Source organism: Ostrea edulis, chromosome 4 (assembly GCF_947568905.1).
Source record: "Ostrea edulis chromosome 4, xbOstEdul1.1, whole genome shotgun sequence".
Classification (NCBI taxonomy): Eukaryota; Metazoa; Mollusca; class Bivalvia; order Ostreida; family Ostreidae; genus Ostrea; species Ostrea edulis.
In genome coordinates, this window is record NC_079167.1 from 79075712 (window position 1) to 79098351 (window position 22640).

A 22640-nucleotide genomic window follows, 5' to 3' on the forward strand; every position below is an offset into this window, starting at 1 on the left:
AATAATAACGCACACTTGAAAATCAATATATGAAGATATACATTGTATATTTACCTTGCGCTGCAATATACGATTTCTTTCCTTGCACATCCTGTGACCATGACGAAATTGAAGATTAACATCAGGAATAACTTTACTCATTAATTTTTCAACAATTTCAAGCTGTGTGTACTTGTGGACAGGGGCGGATCCAGGAATTGCGGTTACGGGGGCGCCACTTTATGAGGCAGAGGGTCCAGGACGAAACCCTGGTGGGGGTCCAGAGGGCGAAGCCCCCGGAAGCTCCTGGATTTTACAGATTTTATGGGGCTTGAAATATTTCTCCTATTTAGTCATTTGTACTATTTTCTATCATTTTAATAAGGTGAAATTAATAAAATGACCCATATTTTAAGGGGTTTTTTTTTGGAAAAAATTAAGTTCTACCCATAAAGTAATTCAGGAAATCAAAAGATTTTGTCATTTATTTTTCCGGGAGTGGAAGAAATTATTACTTTTTTATCGTTTAGTACATTTTCCGAAACAAGATACCGCGATTTACATTAAATTTGAAAATTTTATGGGGGGGGGGGGGCTCCGGCTGCGCCCCCTCTAAATCCGCCACTGGTGGAGAATACGCATGTCATTTCATTAACACTAACCGCTATAAGAATGGATTCAAATCACTGACCTCAATATAATTCGCGTTAATGTAGTCCGACTCTTTTGGTGATGATGTCAGAACAACACGTGAATGGTCATCTACTCAAAACAAAGTATACAGTATTTATTTATCACAGCACTTATTACTATTTGAAAGAACGTCAAATTGAAACACTTACACGGGAATATCGTGGTGTATCGATTTTTGGCAACATTTTCCTGTTTCTTTCCTTCATTACATGGGTGTAGTTCTCCTCTAGGAATTGTCTACACACACATCAGTGGATGAAACGACAAAATTGTATTCGTAGAGAAATAATGTTAATGCAATAAAAGTACGTATGCAACATTAACAGAATACATTTAATATCTTATTTCTGTACAGAATTGTGAAAACTGATTCTTAATTTTGAAAGACTCGATTCCACACTTATAAACCCAAGACAGGAGTTATATTTTCAGAACAAACAAATTCACCACCAATCTAAAGTCTCAAAATAAATAACTCTAAAATGTTTACTACACCACATTCAGATATCAAATAATTATAGACAACCAAGCGCAATATTCACTTAATTTCAATTGAACCATTCATATACACGGTTTACCCGTTACATAATTTTATCAATTAACAGACACTTACCATGTATTCTTCTTTAAACTTCGCATTCTGATTTTCAGACAAAACAACTATTGCTTTATCAAAATCCGCGACGGATATGTCTATTTTAGTATTCGTCGTTAGCACTCCCCCCTCAGTTTCTAATTCTAAGCCTGGGTTTCCGATTTCACTCATTTCCATCTCTTCATGTCTTTTATCACCTGTAAAATATCATAACAATTGAATTACGACACGTGATGGTGATATAAGTCAACAGAAAAATTATTCAACAAGATTTAATTTTGCCTGTACTCAAAGTTTCTTCTCAAAATCATGGATTTACAAAACACAAAGATTTACAACATAATTACGTTAATATTGATTATTTGTCTCTGATTGATTGATCGATGTTTTCCGCCACACTCAACAATTTTTTCAGTTATCTGGTGGCGCCCAGTTCTAACTTGATATCATTAACATGTAGGTATCTTTTACAGCAGCAGAATTACCTATTGGTAACGTTTCTGGGACAGAAGAAAATGTTACCGTCTCCGTATCTTCATGCTTTCTCGCCTTCTTTCTTCTCCATCTACATAAATACAAGATACAGTTTTGAATGTACGTTTTGTTTATATCTAAGTCTTGGTGTCTTAACAAATTCATTTTAACCTATCCATTAAGATGGAGTCATTCGACTACATGCTTAATGTTTACAAAGGAAAATAGTTAAAACGAACATTATGTGATTTGTTAACATCTGTCAATAGATGAAGTACTAATACCGTGTAAACAGTATGCCTGTGATGAGTACAGCAATAAGACCCACTGCACCCACAGCCCCTCCCACGGCTCCTGTTACTGCGCCAGAGTCTGTCGTATCGGACTGTGCTACAGAACCCCCTGACTGCGAAGATTCTGATAATGAAAATATTCTCTCAAACATATGATAACGGGAAAACAAATACAGTAGAGCACTTTGGTTGCATCACCTATCTGTAGTTCATGAGAAAACTTGGGAAAATGTATATATCTCAAAATAGTATTTACATTAAGAACAATATATGCCATAGTTTTTTTTTAAGTTATCGTATGATTAAAAACATGTGTTTTATGTTATAAATTATGCAAATCATACAATTTGACTCAATTCGATTAAAAAGTAATCAAGGTAATTTCCTATTGAATCATGTATTCTTTGAGTTGGATGGTGAACGCCCCATTTTGAAATATTTATAATCATGTGCCGTTGCACGCGGAATTTCTAAAGTCAACAAATACATGGCGTCATGAAAGCTTGAACGGTCTGCATGCTGTTGGCGGGACACATTCAGCGATAAAAGACAGTAAGACGGAAACAGGATAAAAAGAACCGCTTTGAGCAATGAAGAGGAGTTAAATTACATGTTTTGACATGCCATCACCATTCAGTAAGACTACATACTGGAAATCGACATCTCCCATGGCATGCATGGTGTTTTTAATTATTTTTTTTCGCTCGCTTGCGCACAACCACCATAAACGTCATTCTTTCATAAATATGCATTAGACAACCATCTCCTTAGATTGAGTAGACTAGCATTCCACTAATACATGTATATAACTTATCGAAAATGTCAAATCGTTTTATTTTTTTTTTTATAGTTTATCATACTGACAAAATTTTGTACTGTTTTTTAACATCGAACAAAATAAGGTTTAATACGGCACATGTACATTTAAAAAGTGAAAATAAAGTACAGTGATCTTATAAATTCAATAAATAATATAACATCGAGAACAGGGGGAACACGGACGCTGAGAATTTTTTAAGGCAAAAACCTTATTTTTATATCTTTTTTTTTATTTTGGGAATCTAGGGGGGGGGTTCTTCTTACATGTACATGTACGAAACCTACAGCTAAAGTTATGGAAATATTTCACATTCAAAGGTATCGATTCTTACGTTTGTTCTTTAAAGTTTGAGATAATGTCCATAATTCGATTAAGAGACTTTGTAATCACCTCTTCGATATCAAACTGGCAAAAAAATCTATAATGACATGTTTTACTGGGTTGAATTCAAAGTTTTTAACATACGCAAATCTTGATAATTTGGGAAAACTGAGTGTAGGAAGTAATTGAGCACAATATGTTACTTCTAGGATTTCAAGAGGTAACTAGACGAAGTTATTGTAAATGTATACATGTAACCTACATTCATATATAGAAAGATTCTAATTCGATGGATACAAACGGTCGCAGTAGCTTAGTGATTGACTGTTCGCTTCGTAACCGGAAGGTCATGAGCGTCGATTGTGTCATGGCCGCTTCAAACTTAATATAAACAGTGATTGCTCCTTTGCCAAACATTTAGTATCTAGACGTGAGAATCACGTTTTTTTGGGGGGTATGACCTTAAAACGGAGGTCCTATGTCTCGACAGGCTTTGACACGTTAATGAACAGTGACAGCTACGACCCTGAGGGCTAAGCATAGGTCTAAATTCGTGGTACACCTACAGCTGGTGACGTCTTAATATGTGAAAACTTTTCGACGAAACGTAAAACAAACAATCAATCAATGAACCATTCAATCGATCGATCGCTGCACAACTGAAGGAGAACAATGCCTCAAGTTTGAATTGAAGAACGTGTGACGAGGACCTCTACAATTCGTAAGGCTTGACCCAAGCAGTAGATTCTCTTATGACTTACATCTCACGAAGCTAAAGAATGACGGATTTTGCAACCATAACGTACAAACATAATATTTGGTTTATTTGATTTTTGTGATAAAAAATTCGTTTAAATATTTACAATTTAGGCACTTACTTTCACTACAGTCAAGGAAACCTCTCAGTCTTGAGGAACACGTGCAGGATCCATCAACATTATCACATTTCCCAAGGCATTTCTGAGAACAATTCTGGGAGCAGTTGAGTCCATATTTTCCTTCGTCACATGCTTAAATACATACACAATGCACATATTATTCGCAATTAAAAAGGGAAATGAACAATTAGATTAGTGTTACTATTCTTAAAAAGGTACATACATTTGTTGCATAAACTTCCCAAGTACCCTGATGTACAGCCCCCCAGACACGATCCATTGATTGGATTACATGTTATATTGCTGCAATGAATGCTGCAGGGATTTCCACAATCTTTGCCGTAGGTTCCTGCTGAGCATTCTAAAAGAGGATTAGAGAGTAACAATATCAAATGATTTATCTACAGCTCAAGATAGTCATGCAAAATAATGTATTTGTGTTCTACAACTTGACAATTTTTATGGAAAAGAATTTCTGCTCTATCTTGTTCTTTCTGTACTATGTAATTACTTTTTGATATACATGTAATGTATGAATGAAAGATGTTAAAGATACCAATTGCTGCACGAAAATCATATGCATACTCGCATGTCTGTTTTTCTCTGTTAATCTGTATTGTAATAATCCAAATTGCATATATTGCTTTCCATTTTGTAAATTGAGATCAATAGGAATTATACTGATAAGCCTAAAAGTAACTTGTTATGCATTTATTACATGTATTATTATTTGATATTTCAAAGCTATGAAATACAAACAACATTAAGAATATTAAAACTAATATTCAATTATACAACGCAATAATAAGAAAGCCGCATTTAAAATTACTCTGTTTGCAGTTGGGAGTCCTCCATCCCGGTATACATCCGTATGTACAGCTGCCTGTGATATGGTCACATGACTGATTGACACAGTTCTCGTTACATCGTGCAGAACAGTTTTCTCCATACCAGCCATCATCACAAACTATAGAAATGGACTAAAATTGACTAAATGATAATTTTTTCAAAACGTCGAAACTCTTACTATATTTATTTAGCTCTAAAACTTAATAGTTATTTCGGATTTCAAACATTTCGGTTGAGCATCACTGAAGAGACATTATTTGTCGAAATACGCATCTGGTGCATCAAAATTGATACCGTATACATTTTACATTACTACAATATTTCACCACTGACTCATTTTCGTCAATCTCCTAAAAGGGTGATCAAAAGTTGACTATATTTACACATAATTCTAAAGTAACAATAAAAGGTTTTGCACGAATTTAAAACGGTGCAAAATGATTTTTATAAAATAGCACGAGGCAAAATTTCCTCTTTACCCATCATTTTTCTTTAATAATAAATGAGGAATATCGTACTAGTATTCTCTATCTGTAAAATCAAAACAAATTTTCGTCATACATGTTTAAAAATGTTGCATTGTCATGTTTTATATTTTCCTTAAGCTACTACAATTTGTACTTCTCCTAAAAGGTTCAATATTTTTAAATCTGCATGACCAGACTCCCTTCGTTCAAGGATACCCTTACCAGGTAATCCTATAAAAGGACGATTTCATTGTCTCATTTGGTCTTGGTCGTGACAAAACACAATTAGAACCAAATATTTAACTTACAATCTTAAATAGATTAACGTAAACACCTGACACAGCATTAATATGCTAGTAATTACGATGGTTACTCACTAACTTTCTTATCCGAGAGTGTTTGTAAATTGATTTATCAGCATTCCTCTATATGTCAAGCTGTACGTGAGGGATATCACAATTTTCAGCATTCCCTCACAGACCTTTAGCAGTGAACGCGCAAACAACAAGAGACTCACAGACCTTATCGATCCCCTAAGTGTTAGTTAAAAGTATCGCTAGTCTCGAGTGCTATGAACTGTAGGAAAAATTATGTTCTTTATATCTAAGCTAAATTCTAATATTCAGCAACATTATAAGACAAGATATGTTCTCAAAACTTAACCCCCTCATAGTGCCTATAATGATGAAACCCTGGGGTTGTAAAATTCACAATTTCGGTACATCCTTTTCTGCTTTTCCAAAATATGCGTTTAATTTTTATACCGTATAAACAATCCTAAAGAACTCTTTCAAATGATAAAGACAATAATCACTATAATAATTTTTGCTCCACCCCAGAGCCAAAGCCAAAGTCGTTACTCCTTAGGATCAAGGAATTTACAATTTTGGTAAAGGACTACCCACTCTTTCAAAAATATGTATTTAGTTTCAATTTAGTATCAATAACATTAAATAAGATATTGGGTCAATGTTTTAGACATATACATTATAGATACGAAATTTGTCTCCGCCCTGGGGGCAGAACCTCTACCCTAGGGATCACGAAATTTACAATTTGTTGAAGGCCCTTCTGCTCTACTATTCATTTAGTGAAGGCCCTTCTGCTCTACTATTCATTTAGTTTCAATTTAGAATCAATAACACTAAAGAAGATGTTTAACATATAAACATTATATACCAAATTTGACCCCGCCCTGTAGTCAGAACTTCTACCCAAGGGATCATGAAATTTACAATTTTGGTCGATACCTTCCTGCTTTACATTATAATGCTATGTTATTAGTTTTTTCTTACAGATTTGTGGTTATAAAGAGTTTTAAAACTTGGTTAATATATTACCCTGCTTCGAAGCCCAGGGAGTGTAGGGGTCCTGAAATTTACAATTTATGTCCCTTGTCCCAAAGCTACTTTATACAAAATTTGAAAAGAATTGGAGTGGTAGTTATCAAGAAGTTAAAAATGCTTAATTATTAGCAAATTAACCAATGAACATTTTGGCCCCAACCCGATACCTCATGATCAAAACAGGAAAGAAACTCAAGATATAGACCTACAAAACATGACTACTGGCGGGAAAGTAGATGTAATTGACGCCACACAGAGAGATCAAACAAAGGAAAACATAACCGTTCTGTACTATTTATGATGTATTGTGTTTCATCCGAAATGTAACAATTATAACCAACAGATAAATCACAGATCAAATAGGCATATGTCAATTACACGTTTAGAAAGCGATATGTACATGTACATATCACCTGTAACACCACGAAATACAAGATACGGGCACCAAAACAGGCATATATATTTTCAACTGATGATGGAATACTGACTAGCGTCATTATGCTTGCAAAATGAAACAACCCTTTGAAGATAGAAAATGGATACATGTATATGAATGCTGTTTTGGGGGTAAAACACACTATGTGAAGTTTATTAAATTACTTTGTTAAAAAAGAACTGAATACACTGTACCTACTTTCTTCGCATGTACTTCCTTGGAATCCATCGTCACATCCATGTTCACAATGTCCGTCTATGTGGTTACAATGATTACTTTCAGATCGACAACGGGAACTGCACTTCTCTGAACAATTCAAACCGTAACGGCCAACTGAACATACTATCAATGTGAATGAAAATTATTTATAATTTCTTAATATCAAAAATATTCTTAACAGATAGCAAAGTATAGCCATATGTAAATACAATTTCATTTAATGATAACATTTTCAAATCATTACCTTGTCTATCCAATAATTGTATTAAAAGTGATAAATTGCAATCGGATCTAAATATATAATTGAGAAGTTATTAATGTTATAATTCAAAAGAACCCAGTAGAGAAACAAAACATTTACATGAATGATCAGAATGTACAAGAATGCTTCTAAACCACAATTCAAACATCTCACCTTTCTCGCAGAGTTCCCCGGTATATCCTGGATTACAGCCTCCATCACATCTTCCTGTTGTCCTGTTACAGGGGAGGTAACTCAGACACTGTCCACTACAGTTATACACACAATCAGGACCGTATGATTCTGCTGGACACTCTGGCAAAATATGATTCCATTGAAAAATTTATTACTTTTAACAAAGATTCACATTTCCGTTTCATATCCATTGCTACTTTCTTATCATATTCATCAAATTTAAAATGTATTGATATTTAACCACCAAATATTTCACAACGGTTAGTAAACGTGGATACTTTACACTTTAAGATAATGATAAATGACTTACCTGTGTTGCAATGTATTCCTGTCCATCCATTGCCACATCCATAGTCACATTGTCCAGTGGTGTGATTACAGGACAGGTTGTCTCTGCAGTGTCCAGTACACATAGATCCACACTGTAAACCGTAATATCCAGCTGGACATGCTACAAAAAAAAATCATTCTGTTCATAAGTTTTTCTGTTTTATGTCCGATTTTCAATTAAACTCTTTTGCATTAGAGTGTCAGTCATATAGGAATAAGGGTTTCACCGTACTCTTACATTTGTCACATCTTACACTTGTCATATCTCATTTTATATTAAATGTATATACATTAAAGTATCAATGATATTTGAATGGTATAACAAACGTAATCTTACATTTGTTACAAAACTCTCCCACCCATCCTGCAGTACAACCCAAACACGTTCCGTTGACAATGTCACATCTCGATTCCTGACAGTTGTTTGTGCAGCGTACATCACAGTTATATCCATACACACCAGATTCCTTACAACCTATAAATATAATATCGAGAAAATTATAGCACCTTATTTATCATACTGCATCGAACGTATTTTAATTGTATGATAGCACAATGTTACATTTACCTGTTACAGTTATTTCACACAATTCAGTGTGAGCTACTTCTGTTTGATATCCGGTAGGATAAGTTTTTCCGTCAAGTCTTTCATTGTAAAATATAACGTAACGTCCATGTTTGACACAAGCTGTATTGAAATCCAAGGTAGGTAGTTCCTGTCCGTTCTTATAACATAAATATCCATCCTCCTTTGTAGTTGTATTTGACACATAGAGCGAAAAACCAGCAAAACGCCCTCTTTGTCTCATGGCTGCAATTATCAGTTAAAGATATCAAAGTTATGTAAGTTGAAGAGAAGTTTGTTCTCTTCGAGATATATCTATATATATATATATATATATATATATATATATATATATATACTCAATCAAAATTTGATAAGGATCACTAGGTTATACATGTGTAATTTACCACTAACATAACAAAAGACATAAATTTGATTCAGAAACGTGTTTACTCGGTTATGAATGAAAATTCATGAACGGCATGAATTTTTATCAATACGAAATGCTTGAAATCTGATAACAACACCAAAAGGCATTTCATTACAAAAAGATAACAGCAAACCAGAGAAAGAATTACACAGTTTTTAGAGATAGTCCATCATTACACTTAGTCGATGAAGTGTCAATACCGGGTATGGCCTCCCCTTGCATCAATTACGGCTTGACAACGTCGAGCCATGCTGTCAATAAGCACCCGGATTTTTCCAATGGGAAGGTTGTTCTACTCTTCCACGAGGGCGTTTCCGAGCTCTGCCAAAGTCGTGGGTTGTGCTCTACGGCGTGAAAGGGCTACCTGCAGCATGTTCCATACATGCTCAATCGGGTTCAAGTCCAGCGAGCGCGCTGGCCAGTCCATACGGACAATTGTCTCCTGCTGAAGGTACTGCTCCACCACCCTGGCGCGATGAGGACGGGCGTTATCATCCATCAGGATGAACTCAGGGCCAACAGCACCAGCGTAGGGTCTGACGTAAACATCGAGGATCTCATCCCGGTACCACACCCCCGTCATTGTTCCTCTCTCCAGAACATGAAGATCTGTTCTTCCATCCCTGCTGATTCCACCCCAGACCATGAGGGAACCATCACCATAACGGTCATGTTCACTGATGTTGGCATCATGGAAACGTTCACGTTGTCGTCGCAACACTCGGTGCCTCCTGTCTGTAAAGTCCAAACAATACCTGGACTCATCGGTGAACAGAACTTGAACCCAATCGTTCTGTGTCCAAGTGACATGATCTTCAGCCCAATTCGATCGCTCCCGCCGGTATCGAACAGTCAGAGAGACTCAAACACATGCCCTTCTCGAGTTGAGACCTGCATTCTGAAGCCGGTTCCGTATCGTCTGAGTGGACACATTCACACCCGAGGCGTTCAGGAGGTCGTTACGTAGGCTGGTGGCTGTCCAGAAGGGATGGAGTCGTGCCTGAAGAGCCACAAAATGGTCTTGGCGTTGGGTTGTCGATCTCTGACGACCACCCCCATGTCGGGGTGTTGCTGTACCAAGAGTTTGCTGTCGGTTCCAGGCCCTGTTTACAACGCTCTGGCTGACGTTTAGTACATTTGCAACGTCACGTTGTGAATCACCAGCGTCAAACATTCCAATACATCTGCCCAGTTGTTCTATCGCCAGGCGACGCCTTACACGTTGAGGGGGCATTGTGTTGATAAACGTAGTGTAAACACTCAAGTGAGTTTGAAATTTTAGAAAGAATCAGACGCCGATGCTTGAGTGAAAATCGTGCAATGGTAGCAAAAGCATAAACTGTGATGGGAAACGCGTTTCCCATGACATGAAATGCACGTGCAAGTTTGTTTAAAACGTTTTTGATTTCACTTGGACACAATATTGCCAGTTATGCAATTATTAATTTTTAAACAGAAAAATATTTATGATCCTTATCAAATTTTGAGTACGATATATATATTATGATTAATAAATATCGTAAGATTAAATACAATCTGACTTTCATTTCCCACAAACTTTAAAATGACAACTTTTAAAGGTAATACGATATGGAGTAAATCCGTTGTTTATCGATGCTTAGTTTAGATCTTAGAGATAATATTTGGTTTGATAATTGTTTAATAGATAAAAATGCGTGTTCGTTTCTTCAATCCATGATTTTAGTCTTGAATCAGCCTTATGAAAGTTTCCAGAACGAAGCGCCCAGAACGAGGCAACATTATAGACCCTTAGGTATACAACCAATCGCACATTCTCGGGTCTTTCCGGCAAGACGAAAAGTTGCAATTGGTTTACAACATGATCAGCATATAATTTTGTAGACCTGTGTTCAGTGTTAGTTACACTTATAATAGATTTGCCTAGACCCATAGTTATCATATTTATCATTTTATGAAGATTGATAATTATTACTTATATACATCTCATTCAACGAAGAACATCCCCCTCAATCGAAACTCCTCGAATGTCTCGCGCACTCAACATAAATCTCGGATGTAATACGATGGCATCCATGAATGAATTTAATGCATTGTCAATTATGACGTCACAGCAATGCATCAAATTCGCTCATAGATGCCATCGTATTACATCCGAGATCTATGGCGAGTGCGCGAGACATTCGAGGAGTTTCGATTGACATCCCCCTCTTGAGACCAACGATCTGACACGTCAATATATTCTTAAATACAGTGACCGATACAGAGGGGGTCCCACCCCCCTGAAGCCCCCTTGTTAGAAAATTGTGTTTAAAAATGGTAAAAATAGCGTTTTTTAGGGTGGAACTCCCCCTTTGAATGGTCTGGGACAGTTGAACTTTGAAGTTAGAACATTTTACCGAAATTAAGTCGTACACTACCTGACAATGTCTAAGAAATCAGGCCACTGTTTATAATAGACCACTTTTTTCTCTTTGTCATTCATATAGTGAATTATGCTTTCAATTATTGAGTTTGATAAGAAGAAACAACATGCATTCATAATTTGATTGCCCTTAAATTGTTGTACTGGACAAAAACTACCATTAGAAATACATTTGCAATACTGAGTTTCAAATATTGAAATTATGACCGATCGTTCATTTTCTCTTTGATCAACTATTTGGCATGACGGATTACAAATGCATTCGTATAATCATTCTCTAATTCTTGATACGGAGAGATAATTTATGTGACATAAAGGACATTTAATCTGGAGCTTCAAATGTCTTCCTAGCGGACTTTTGCGAGATGGGCTGACTTATAGTCAACGGCTGACTTTGACACGAGCATATAATACGGAAACCTTTTCGTGACATATCCGTATACATGTGATGAACCGATGCAATGTACATAAATGGCCAAGTTGTCCAAACATTAGAGAGTTGTTTCGGTTCATTTTCATACTCGTACACTTTCTAAAACAGTAAAGTCCATGTGACCTAATATCCCTAAATATTTTAGGTCACCTGACCTAATGTATTTGGTCAGCATCAGTCGTCATGCCCGAACACTTGACCATTCTTAACTTCTTCCTGATAAATGCCTTTTTTCAAATTTGGTATGAAGCATCTTTGGGACAAGGGAGTATAAAGTATAAATTACAGGACTTCTGCACCCCCTTAAGGATGGAGCAAAAATTTACTAATGGTAAAAGAAAATCTTCCTTACATCTGTAAGAAAAGCTGAATACATAGATCTGTTCATGTAAAGCTGGAAAGCCTCTACCGAAATTGTAAATGTCATGATATCCGGGGTAGACATTCTGACGCCAGGATGGGGCCAAACTAGGAATTAATATTTATGTGTAAACCATATATCTTAGATGAAACAATTCCAGCTCCATCCCCGCCAAGCTCTGTTTTTATAAGTCAGTATTGAAAATATTAATCGGAGATGGGGACCATACTCATGACTTTCATAACGTACTAGGGTTACTTTTCAATATTTACGTACTTCATATTGGATAGAATGATTAAATGCAAGGTGAAGATAACGAACAGTGATCAATCTCATAACTCCTACAAGCAATACAAAATAGATAGTTGGGCAAACACGGACCCCTGGACACACTAGAGGTGGGATCATGTGCCTAGGAGGAGTAAGCATCCCCTGTTGACCGGTCACACCCGCCGTGAGCCCCATATCCTGATAGGTAAACGGAGTTATCCGCAGTCAAAATCAGTGTGCCAAGAACGGCTTAACAATCGGTATGAAACACGTCAGACAGCATTTGACCCAATGCGAGGTTGTATTGACGAACTAGATCGTTATAACGACCATAGAATTTGCGAAATGCTGACTTCAATCGAGACTGTTGAAATCCCTGTACCATCAACTTGTTTGTCAGTAGCTTACCTCGATTTAAAAACTGACTATACCAAGAACAAACTCTTGCATATCGAATCAGTTGAGATATATAAACACCATATGCAGGTGATAATGGAATATTGCTACATAAATGTGGGAAGTTGACGATGGAGAAGCTGAAATCATCCCGTTTCTCATACAGTTGAGTTGTTAGTTTGCCGTTAATGTCTACTTTCAATAAAATATCTAAGTATAAAGCAGAAGTGGACGACTCTGTGGTGTCCTTTATTTCGAGCTCACGGGGATACATGTATATCAAGTCGACATATGAATGAAAGCTATCATTGTTAATCGACAAAACGTCATCGATATATCTAAAAGTCGAATTGAAGGTCACAGCGAGAGATTTTTCTTCTCATGTAGAAGTTTTTGAATAAATTCTGCTTCATATGAATATAAAAACAGGTCAGCTAACAAAGGAGCACAATTCGTGCCCATGGGAATTCCAACAGACTGTTGGAAGACCTGATCACCAAAGACCACGAAGATATTGTCAATGAGGAACTCTAGCATATTTTTTTTATTTCAACTTCAGAGTACTTGTGCGTGGAATCAGAGTGGTGTTTAACAAAGTAAGTTTTTGAATGACTGATCACTAGATATGAATATTTCCGTTTTCCGTTTTTGTTGAAGAAGCAACTGTCTATGATGTCAAAAAGTCTAGTCTTTAATTTATCGTGAGGAATGGTCGTGTATAGTGTTGATAAGTCATAGGTTTTAATGCTATTGATTAGGGAAAAATTCTGTGATTTCAAGTTTACTAAAAGTTCTTTAGAATTTTTTAGAATCCACATTTGATTAACACCACTTCTGGCATATGTAGTCGCACAGTAAGTTTGAAGTTTCTCCTTCACAGCTGTTAACATTTTCGTGAGGAGCAAAGATAGGGGCTTGGTAGAGCACTTACTGGATCCAGCAATGTATCTTTGTTTGTAAGGGTTTTTATGTAGCTTAGGAATCCAGTATAGGTACGGTAACTCATATTCATTCGACCCATTGACTGGAATATTAAATGTGTCTAAAACTGAAGCATGGTTTTGAAGAATTTCGTCTTTTGAAAGGGCAGTTGGAGTATAAGTATGATTACCAAAAGTGGAATTAATGCCAAGTTCGTTTAAAATATAGTTGTAATAATGAGCCTTACAAACAAAGACAATGTTGTTACTAGCTTTGTCAGCTGGAACCAAAACATATTCCTCATGTAACCTATCTAATTCTTTTATCACTTCTGGTTTACTAAATATAGAAGGATAGATGGTACGTACTTTTGTTTTCATATGTCTAATGCGGGATTTTAATATCCCTCTTATGCTTTTAACCCATTCTGACAATGTATCAAGTTCTTTTTCATATTTAGCCCATCGTCTTGCATAATCTTCGACAGAACTCATAATAGATATGAAGTTCTGTCGCCAATCAAAAGACCGAGGTTCTCTGTATTTAGGACCTTTAAGAATAAGTGATTTGAGGTCCTCATTTTCAACTATATCAACATCACCAGTAATGACATGTCCAGCTGGACTGTAAATATAAAAAATTAACGGGGTTCGAATTGACTGCTACCTACATGTAACATGGCCATCTCTACAAACGGAATCAATATTGAATATATGATTTTGCGGTTTACATGCCGCTTTAAGAAATATACTGGGAAAATATGTTAGGAAGTTTTTGATATTTTGATCCAAGAATACATCGACCTGCGCCGTAAATCGAAGGTTTTTATAATGTGTGGATCTGTACCACTCTGGTATGTCCAACTATTTTCCCAGGGAGCTGGAGATGTGCATTAGTGCAGATGCACATGTAATCCCGAATGGTAGGTACGTTTATCATGTTCTGTGTTGTACCTGTGTGTTTGATTGAATAAATCTGTATAAGACCTTCGTACATTTTTATAAAATAAAACACAAAACTCCTGCATAATAAATTTACATTCGATTTATCATGATGCAATGACTTTTTGTAAAGTTTAAACAATGAATCAAGGTATCTGTGCGAGTTAAGATTTTACATCCAGGTATGCATGCATAAATCAATAGCCTTGTGGTTTTATGTTTTGATAATTGCGAATATTTGTCAGTTGTTTCCCCTATTTCAAACATAGGTGGCGCAAGACTCGTTTACGTCCTTATTGACTTCCGGTGTACATAAGATTTATAAGAGAGTGTAAGGTTTTTGTTGTCCAAATAGGGAGCGGGGGTAGAATTTCCGAGATATGAAGCTTTTAAAAAATTCAATTGGTTCATTGTCATCAAATGTGACAGCGACAACGATCGTTTTAAGTTCCACTCAGCGTCGTGCGCTATCAACTTCAGTCTTCAGTTCAATCCGACTGCACAGATATCAGATGACGACTTTGTTGCAGAAAGTATTTACGGGGCATTAAACATTTGCTCTGAAGATCGTAATATTCTGCATGAATGTTTTATGCTGAAATTTTATCTATCCTTATAGTGATACAGTCATCAATGATCTTATAATTATATGACCCCCCCCCCCCCCCACTCTTTCTAGACTAGATCTATAATCGAACAGGGGAAATTTGAGTCCTCAATATATAAACCAAGTATGGTACAAAAATACATTTCAGATGTCATTTAAAAATTAATTTTAGAGTTAACCAAGGTCGTCAAAATATGAATGAACGCGATTGCTAACAGCCCCCCCCCCTCCCTCCGCCGTCACTCGGCACGACGACACGACTGTAATGGAGGGGTGGCTATAATCAGACTGTAACTGTAAGGCAGTGAATATTGTTAGGTCTTGTTTTCGTTTTTGATGACTGGATTGTAAATTAATTTCAACACTTTACTTTCATTGTTAATTTTGTTATAATTCAAAAAGTGTTGTAAAATATTGTTTGAATTTCAGGGAAAACGAGTCTGGATTCTTCAATAGTCAATACGTATGAAATTAATCAAAATATGAGATGAAATTGTCAAACTTTCATAACTTATCAAAGTTTGCATTATCATAGTTATGTTGTTATGTCATGTTTATCAACTGACCCACGGAAGTACAGTCCAATACGTCAAAGAAACGAATACCAGTCCTAGCCTATTTTAACTGTTGATGCAAACCAGAAGAAAAATGCATCTCAAGAGATTAAGATATTTCTGAATTTTTTAGAAATAAAAATTGAATCATATGTACTTTTATCAAAATTAAATGCATGTTCATAAAGCTATAAATTTATCCAAGTGAAGTAAATTAAAAATTTCACTATCATATATACAATGTTGTGTTTATAATAAAAGCCACACATAGGCCTATTATTCATTGTGATTTTTATTTTAAAAAATCTTTGCATTACGTTTTTCAATATTCACTTGTAACTTCGATTTCAATCTGAAGTATGAACATTTAAACTGACCTTCAAATTGAAAAAGTACTACATTTGTTAAGTGATGTATTTTAGTATTAAATCATTCATATCATGAACTGTCATGGTACATATAAACATGATAAATCCTTATACATGAAACTAAACACGGGTCAAATTATGTAGGCCTACACCAGTTTCCTGCAACACCACGGACAAACGTCATTTGGAGGATACAGTCGTGCTTTTCACGCAGAGTACAACCAACTCATAGTATATCAATCATAGTATATGGACGGAGACGTGAATTTAGAAGTTGAAAGAAAGCTTGAACTTCCGTCTTAAACTTGCAATCCAAATTGTATTATTCAATTAAAATGTAGAAACTCGAAATTTTGAATCATTATTGTACAGCTAGCATATGGGGTAGTAAAATTTATTTGACCTGCCAATTTTTATGCTCTCGCTTGCCCTATGGACTAATAAAAAAAGTTAATCGCAAACTGTTTACCTATCGTGACGTCATCACGTAAGTGATATAAGTTAAAACACGCAAATAAACTGTTTAATGTGGTATGATATAATATCATGTACTCTGTATACATGTGCCTTCTCTTTTGTGAATGTTATTTCATAAAGAGAAGTTATACATATACATTCACTATTACTACACATTTTAACAGCTTAATAATAGAATTTCAGATATATATGGATATATTTAATAATTGATATTCTTAATCCTCGATCGAGAGAGAGAGAGAGAGAGAGAGAAGGGGGGTCCGCATCTTATATATTGTTTTAAACATATGCAATTCAACAACTTATAAAGAATTATGATGTATTGTATATTATATATTCAACCTAAACTACTGTTTAAGCATGTAAACTTCACCACGAAGTAGTTTATAATGAAAAACGTTCAATGTGTATTGAATGTCTTTATTTAATCGATGTGACAGAGAAAATTCGGTTACAGTCGAAACTCTCAACGTGCTTTCCTTTCCGCCCAGAGAGTCTTGTAATGCGTTTTCTAAATTCGTCTGTAAGCGCAGTGAGGTCCTACTAACCGTAATCCGCCATCGTTACTAAATATTCAACAACTTTCTAATCTAAACATGTCTTTCCGACGCTCTCTTAAACTTGAGGTTAGAAACGCCTTGGACGTTAACGGATCGTGCGCCACCTGTAATCAAGGGCGTGTAATTTGAAGTTTTATTTGCAATTGTCAGATAAATGTTCTTTGGTTTGGTTTGAAACGTAACAGGCCTACCGTAATAATATTGTAACATGCAGCGATCTGAACATGCTCGCCGTTGCTTAGAGAGAGACTCTACCATATCACTAGAAAAGCTAGCTCACTAGCGAAGCCGTAGAAAATCCCTACATACTGTTTGCTACACATTCCCCGCTCAGGGAAGCTTAGTCCCGAAGCTTAGCATGGGTCTTCTCTGATTTTTGGCACCTCTTCAGTAAAAGCATCTGCCGTTCACGACGACAACCGTCGTCGTCCCAGGACGAAACAACGTGCATATAAGGACACACAGTCCCTGAGTTCCAAACGTACTCTACCTGAAGCAAGCCTCTGGACAGCCAAACACCAAAGTCACTAGAATGTCACCATTTTGTAACGTGCAGCGTTTGAACACGTTCGCCTTTGCTTAACTTGCGTGATCAAGAGAAATCACTAAACAAGCTAGCTCAAGAGCGAGGCAGAAGTTCCCTATATACTTTCCAACAATTCGACTTTACATATATTTAACGATATCGTGCTTCCATACAATACTCAGGTTTAAATATCCAAGTCAGCCGTTGACCGTGAAAGTCAGTCGTTCTCACAAAAGCCCATTAATCAAGTTTTATTCACTGTATATGATATCAGTAGATATATCATAACTAATTATTCAAAAAGAGAGAGAAGGGATGAGACTCTTTGTATAAAAATTTTACTTCTATCTATATGCTATGGATTTTTCGAAACAACATTAATGAAATCAATAAGCACAGCTGGAATATTTGAAGAGAAATGTACAGGTACATGTACGATTGCACTTGGAATAGGTGAAAAGTCAAAGTGGCTAAACAAGAATATACCAGTGTTGTATAGGAGCCTTTCCCCAGTGGACTTTTGCGAGAAGGGCTGACTTTCGCAGTCAACGGCTGACTTAGACATTTAAACCTGCTTATGATATGGAAGCACGGTATCGTTAAATATATGTACATGTAATATCGAATTGTTGGCATATATAGCGGACAGTATACAGGGAACTTCTACTGCCTCGCTCTTAAGCTACATGTAGCTTTTTGGTGATTTCTCTTGATCACACAAGTTAAGCAAAGGCGAGCGTGTTCAAACCACTGCACGTTACAAAATCATGACAACGTAGTGACTGATGTTTGGTGGGAGGCCTGCTTCAGGTCAATCTGATTAAAACCAGATCCTGAGATCCGCTCACTTAGATCGCTACACTAGGATCTGACGTAACCCCATATAGGGTCACGTCTCCATGACCTTTTGTTAAGCCAATCAAATTGACCCTGTCGATTTATACCAACGATATTTTTTCTCCCATGAACCTTTGCGCCATTATTTACGTTAGAGATGCAATAAAATGGCTGCGCGTTTGACAGACGACTGCACACCTGTCAAAACATGCGATTTAAACAACGTATGTTATTCTTTGTGGGTTTTCTTTCATTCAAACGCTAAAAAATCCCGATGGAGTTCACAATTCAAGGAAAATGGCTGCGATTGTTTGGTTTCAAAGAAAACATATCGCAGCTAGATGCGACGTCACAATGCACTGTTTACGTCGACGTAAACCATCTTGAAAACTATTCAGATCGTACCCATCCCTATTCACACATAAATCGAAATTCACAATTAATTTAATTTGGGTATATTTCATATCGTACGTTTTGTTGTTTGTATGAACGGAATAGATTAGGCATTATTGCGAAAGTTTAAAATTCGCTATGCGAGAATATACAATTTTACAGAGTGGAATAAACTTCGTGGGAGAGAGATTACAGCAATTTGTTTACGAATTACCAGGAACTGCCTAAATAGCCATCGTTGTCTGTATGGCGCAATCTGACTGGCTGATAGCTCTCATGAATACTCCAAGCGAAAGGTCATGCGAACGTGACCCTATATGGGGTTATGTCAGATCCTAGTGTAGTGATCTAAGTGAGCGGATCTCAGGATCTGGTTTTAATCAGATTGGCTTCAGGTAGAGTATATCTAAAACTCTGGGACTTTAAGTTCATGTACGGATGTGGTGTCGTCCGGGGACGACGGTGGTTGTCGTCGGTAATGGCATATGCCTTTGCTGAAGAGGTGTCAAAAAATCAGAAAATTTCGGGACAAAGCAACCCTGAGCGGGGAAGTGTAGCAGACAGTATGTAAGGAATTTCTACTGCTTCGCTAGCGTTTCTAGTGATAAGGTACATGTGGTATTTCTCTAAGCAACGGTGAGCGTGTTCAGATCATTGTACATTACAATATTATCATAGTACGAATGTTATGTTTCAGATCGCCTTAAATTCGTTCATTTATCTGACAATTATCAAAAAATAAAAACTCAATGCTATTAATTCATTTCATTTTTGCATGCATACCTAGGTGTAAAATCTTAACTGGCACAGATACCTTAATTCATGTTCAAACTTTACAAAGGTTATCGCAACATGATACATCGAATTTACATTTAAGTTTATTTTGCAGGAATTTTACGTTTTCTTTTAATAAAATGTGTTAAGTTGTTATACAGCTTCATTCAATCAAACACACACCGGTACAACACAGAGCATGATTAGCGTACCTACAATTCGGAATTACATGTGCATCTGCACTAATGCAGATCTGTAGCTCTCTGGGAAAATATGTTGGCATACTAGAGAGCTACAGATCCACCCCTTATAAGAACGTTCGATTTACGGAGCAGGTCGCTATATTCTGGCATTATAATATTAAAACATTCCTAACATATTTTCCCAGTATATTTTTGTGCAAACATTTATTAAAGCCCCATGCGAACCGAAAACTCGACAACTTCAAATGATTTCGTTCGTAGAGCTGTCCATGTTAGGTAGCAGTGAATTCGAACCCCGTTAATTTTTGTATCTATTCATTCTATCCGATATGAGGTACGTATTCGGTCTTCATTTATAATAATATAGGGTTATTGAACTTATATTGGTAAATATTGGAACTCGTTGGCTGTGAAAATGCACGAGTTTGCGAGTGCATTTTGACAGCCAACGAGTGCCAATATTCACCAATATAAGTTCAATAACCCTTGTATTATATAGCTAAAGTATTTAGCTATTAACGTATATCCCCTTTCACTCAAAATACTCCAAAAGAGACGAGAATTCGTCAACATTGGCATCTAAGGTGAAAGTGTGTAATTTCAGCATGCATTTCTTAACTGTTCAATATTAAACCCGTCATTGATGCATGAAGCAAACTGATTTTGTGAATGGAGACATCATAATATATGCACAGTAAAACATTTTGTTTTTTTAAGTAAATAAATATGATATAAAATACCGGCTCTGTCAGATTCAGAGGACCGTCGTCTGCCATTTTGGCTTGTTTACGTTGTTACGGTAAGGTCAATAATCTAGCGAATATTGGACGTAAATATTGAAAAGTAATCATAGTACGTTATGAAAGTCATCAGTCTGGTCCTTGTTCCTGATTAATCTTTTCAATACTGACATATAAAAACAGAACTTAGCGGGGATGGAACTGGAATTATTTCATCTAAAATATTTAACTAACAAGAGGCCAACGGCATAGCATTAAAGAAGATATTTGTTATCAATAACACCTTTCGTTCGTTACCTTTACCTTACATGAAGACATTATTAAAAAATGCTTTCCACATCAACATTATATAGGTTTGGCCCCGCCCTGGGGTCAGTACGTCTAACCCGGAAATCATGAAATTTACAATTTCGGTTGAGTCATGCTCTACATGATTAGATCAATGCGTTTAGTTTTTCTTACAGCTGTGAGGTTGTAGTGAAGATGTTTTAACATTGGTAAATTTTTGCTCCATCTTTAATGCCCCGGGGGTGTTAGAGTAAATTTATACTTTAAGCCCCCTTGTTTCAAAGATGCTTTATACCAAATCGTAAAACAAAATTAAATGGTAGTTATCAAGAAGAAGTTAAGAATGATCAACTGTTAACGTACGGCACACAACAATGAATTCTAACCATTTGTATGACGTAAAATATTTATAGGGATATTAGGTCACATATACTTTACTGCTCCAGAAACCACACAGGTATGGAAATGAACCGGAACAATTCGATACTGTCTGGACAACTAACATATCTGTACATTGCATCGGTTCATCACTTATTCATATGAGATTGATCACTGTTCGTTATCTTCACCTTTCATGTATACAGATATGTCACGAAATGGTTTCCGTATAGTATGCTCGTGTCAAAGTCAGCCTTTGACTGTAAAAGTCAGCCTTTCTCGCAAAAGTCCAATAGTAGCTCCCCCGGAAAAAAAATGGCTAAATAGTAGCCTTTACTCCTAGGTGGAAAATACTATATAGTAGATCTTCCCCCATAGTAAGGTTACCCCACCCCCCCTCTTCACGCGTTTGGTTTTGATTATAGAACACATATTATGGAAAGATAGTCGGGATTTGTACAATAAATAGTGATACCTGAGTATCAAGAAGTATATGAATGTAGACACATTATTTTCAGAGAGACAAAGGAATAGGACCAGAAATCATGAAAAATGGCCCTGTTTCCAAATTTTATAATCTTTTGGGGGGTGAAAAGGCTACAACATCTTCTTTCTAAAACAATTAATTTTATCCAATTTCCTCTACATGCTTTCTTTCAACGGGCTTCTGAATATAGCAATGAAATAAATGTATTCACGTTGTGACGTCATTTTGACGTCGTTGTATTGCTTAGGTAGTTTTAAAGTTAATTAAATCAATATTTACTCGAATGGCGTAACAGAGAGAAAAAAATGTATCACTTGATATTATCAAGTTCTTCATTAAATTCCCTCGTGTATTTGCAGATACAATGGATATTCAATTCAATAATACATGTAAATACGACATCGTATGAAAAAAGCGTTTTGTTCTGCATGCAAACTTGTTAAATTCAATGAGGATGACCGTGTTGTATCGTTCATTTATTCAGTTCATTTGTTGTCGTTCTCACAAAGATTCCACACGTGTGTTGTAATCATTAGCGGATTTACGGCGGAGTGGGCTATTCTTTTCTAAAATTGAAAAGAATTAATGCAA

The 22640-nt window shown here is 36.2% G+C and overlaps 1 protein-coding gene across 1 annotated transcript in view; it reads right to left on the reverse strand.

Moving 5' to 3' along the window:
- LOC125667207 (receptor-type tyrosine-protein phosphatase T-like) overlaps positions 1-22640 on the reverse strand; it is a 45198-nt gene that overhangs the window by 12596 nt on the left and 9962 nt on the right. The window contains exons 3-16 of the mRNA XM_056161484.1: positions 8705-8947; positions 8474-8611; positions 8117-8257; positions 7708-7926; positions 7350-7493; positions 4883-5020; positions 4277-4414; positions 4054-4185; positions 2026-2158; positions 1753-1832; positions 1286-1464; positions 822-909; positions 671-741; positions 55-91 (exon numbers count right to left, since the gene is read on the reverse strand). Of these exons, the coding sequence (XP_056017459.1) occupies positions 55-91; positions 671-741; positions 822-909; positions 1286-1464; positions 1753-1832; positions 2026-2158; positions 4054-4185; positions 4277-4414; positions 4883-5020; positions 7350-7493; positions 7708-7926; positions 8117-8257; positions 8474-8611; positions 8705-8947 (1881 nt within the window). The remainder of the gene's footprint in view (positions 1-54; positions 92-670; positions 742-821; positions 910-1285; positions 1465-1752; positions 1833-2025; positions 2159-4053; positions 4186-4276; positions 4415-4882; positions 5021-7349; positions 7494-7707; positions 7927-8116; positions 8258-8473; positions 8612-8704; positions 8948-22640) is intronic.